At 37.2% G+C, this 1098-nt stretch overlaps 1 protein-coding gene across 1 annotated transcript; it reads right to left on the bottom strand.

Moving 5' to 3' along the window:
• Nucleotides 1–87: 87 nt before the first annotated feature.
• LOC104816136 (putative terpenoid synthase 5) lies at nt 88–1035 on the bottom strand. The gene is made up of 2 exons (XM_010544809.2): nt 653–1035; nt 88–540 (listed from the first exon to the last, which is right to left on the bottom strand). The coding sequence occupies exons 1-2, from the start codon at nt 904–906 to the stop codon at nt 306–308; spliced, it is 489 nt and encodes a 162-aa protein (XP_010543111.1). The 5' UTR covers nt 907–1035; the 3' UTR covers nt 88–305.
• Between the last annotated feature and the right edge of the window lie 63 nt (nt 1036–1098).

Below are 1098 nucleotides of genomic sequence, written 5' to 3'. Positions count from 1 at the left end.
CGTCTATATAGTTTGGAATAGTTGTAAAGATTTATAGATTGTTTCAACAAAAAAAAATGCATTTTAATCAGATTTAAACACGGTAGAAGAAATTTTTTTATAATACGAAAATTCACCGAACATTTAGTTCAACTAAATCTCTTAACGAATCGAGAAAGTTTGGGTGAATACGTCTTCTCAAGTGCAAATTCGAACCTGAATTGGGAAAGAATTTTGTCACCTCCGTAACCAGTTGAGCCAATCAATCTTGGATACGATAGAAAAATATTAAATAAACTGTAACGAACAAGTGAAATTTTTAGAAACTAACATATATACCTTTGCACACAATCAACGAAACTTGTGACTTCAGGGAGAGAAGCATATCTATCACATGTGTCATCGAAAATGGTGAGGCATACGTAGAACTTAACCAACGCGATTCTCGCACGTGAAAAATGTGGCTCCATGAAAAGTGAGACCGCATTCAAATAATATTGGACCATGTTGTTTCTAAAGAAAGGTGGCAACTTTGATCCCAACCCTAGGTCCTTCCACCATCTGCAAACATACGAAAGGAGACTATATATTCAAAAGGATCGATCTAGGGTTTTACTGGGTGTAACTTTTCTTGCACGCAAAGGTACAAAAAGAAAAAGATTAGAGCATGTACTTGCTCATAGCCTTCAGCTCTTGAATATATTGAATTTGCAACAACCTAAAACTGAGCTTGGAAAACTTGAGCAGCGTCTCGTCGTGATCATCTTCCTGTTCGTAGAAAGATATGTATTCTCTGGCGGCTAATATTTCAATGTTTTGACGCCGTGGAAGATCGAGAACGGTCTTTATGAGCTTCGACATGTGTGGGCTAGTTCCGTCTGGTAATGATTCTAAGTGGGTCGATGTGAAAGACAAAGCTTCATCCATGATGTCTTCATTCACTGTCCCCCAGTTTGCAGCTTCGTACAAACTTAAGATGCCTTTCACATCCCTCAGGAGACTTGTTTTGAATCTCCCGTCATCTCCTTTGAATTTCTCAAACACACCTGCATATGGATCATCTTTCAAAACTGAACATTTTCTTACAATATTGTCCACGACATATATATATATATATAT

Source organism: Tarenaya hassleriana, unplaced genomic scaffold (genome assembly GCF_000463585.1).
Source record: "Tarenaya hassleriana unplaced genomic scaffold, ASM46358v1 Cleome2491, whole genome shotgun sequence".
NCBI classification, from domain to species: domain Eukaryota; kingdom Viridiplantae; phylum Streptophyta; class Magnoliopsida; order Brassicales; family Cleomaceae; genus Tarenaya; species Tarenaya hassleriana.
Note: the sequence above shows the minus strand (reverse complement) of the source record. Positions and strands in the feature narration are given on the sequence as shown.

Bases quoted from the DNA above. Each gene is read 5' to 3' on its own strand.
- LOC104816136 (XM_010544809.2), bottom strand. From the start codon at position 906: ATGGATGAAGCTTTGTCTTTCACATCGACCCACTTAGAATCATTACCA. The intron at 541-652 runs GTACATGCTCTA...GTATGTTTGCAG, and splicing joins GAGCTGAAGGCTATGAGCAA to ATGGTGGAAGGACCTAGGGT.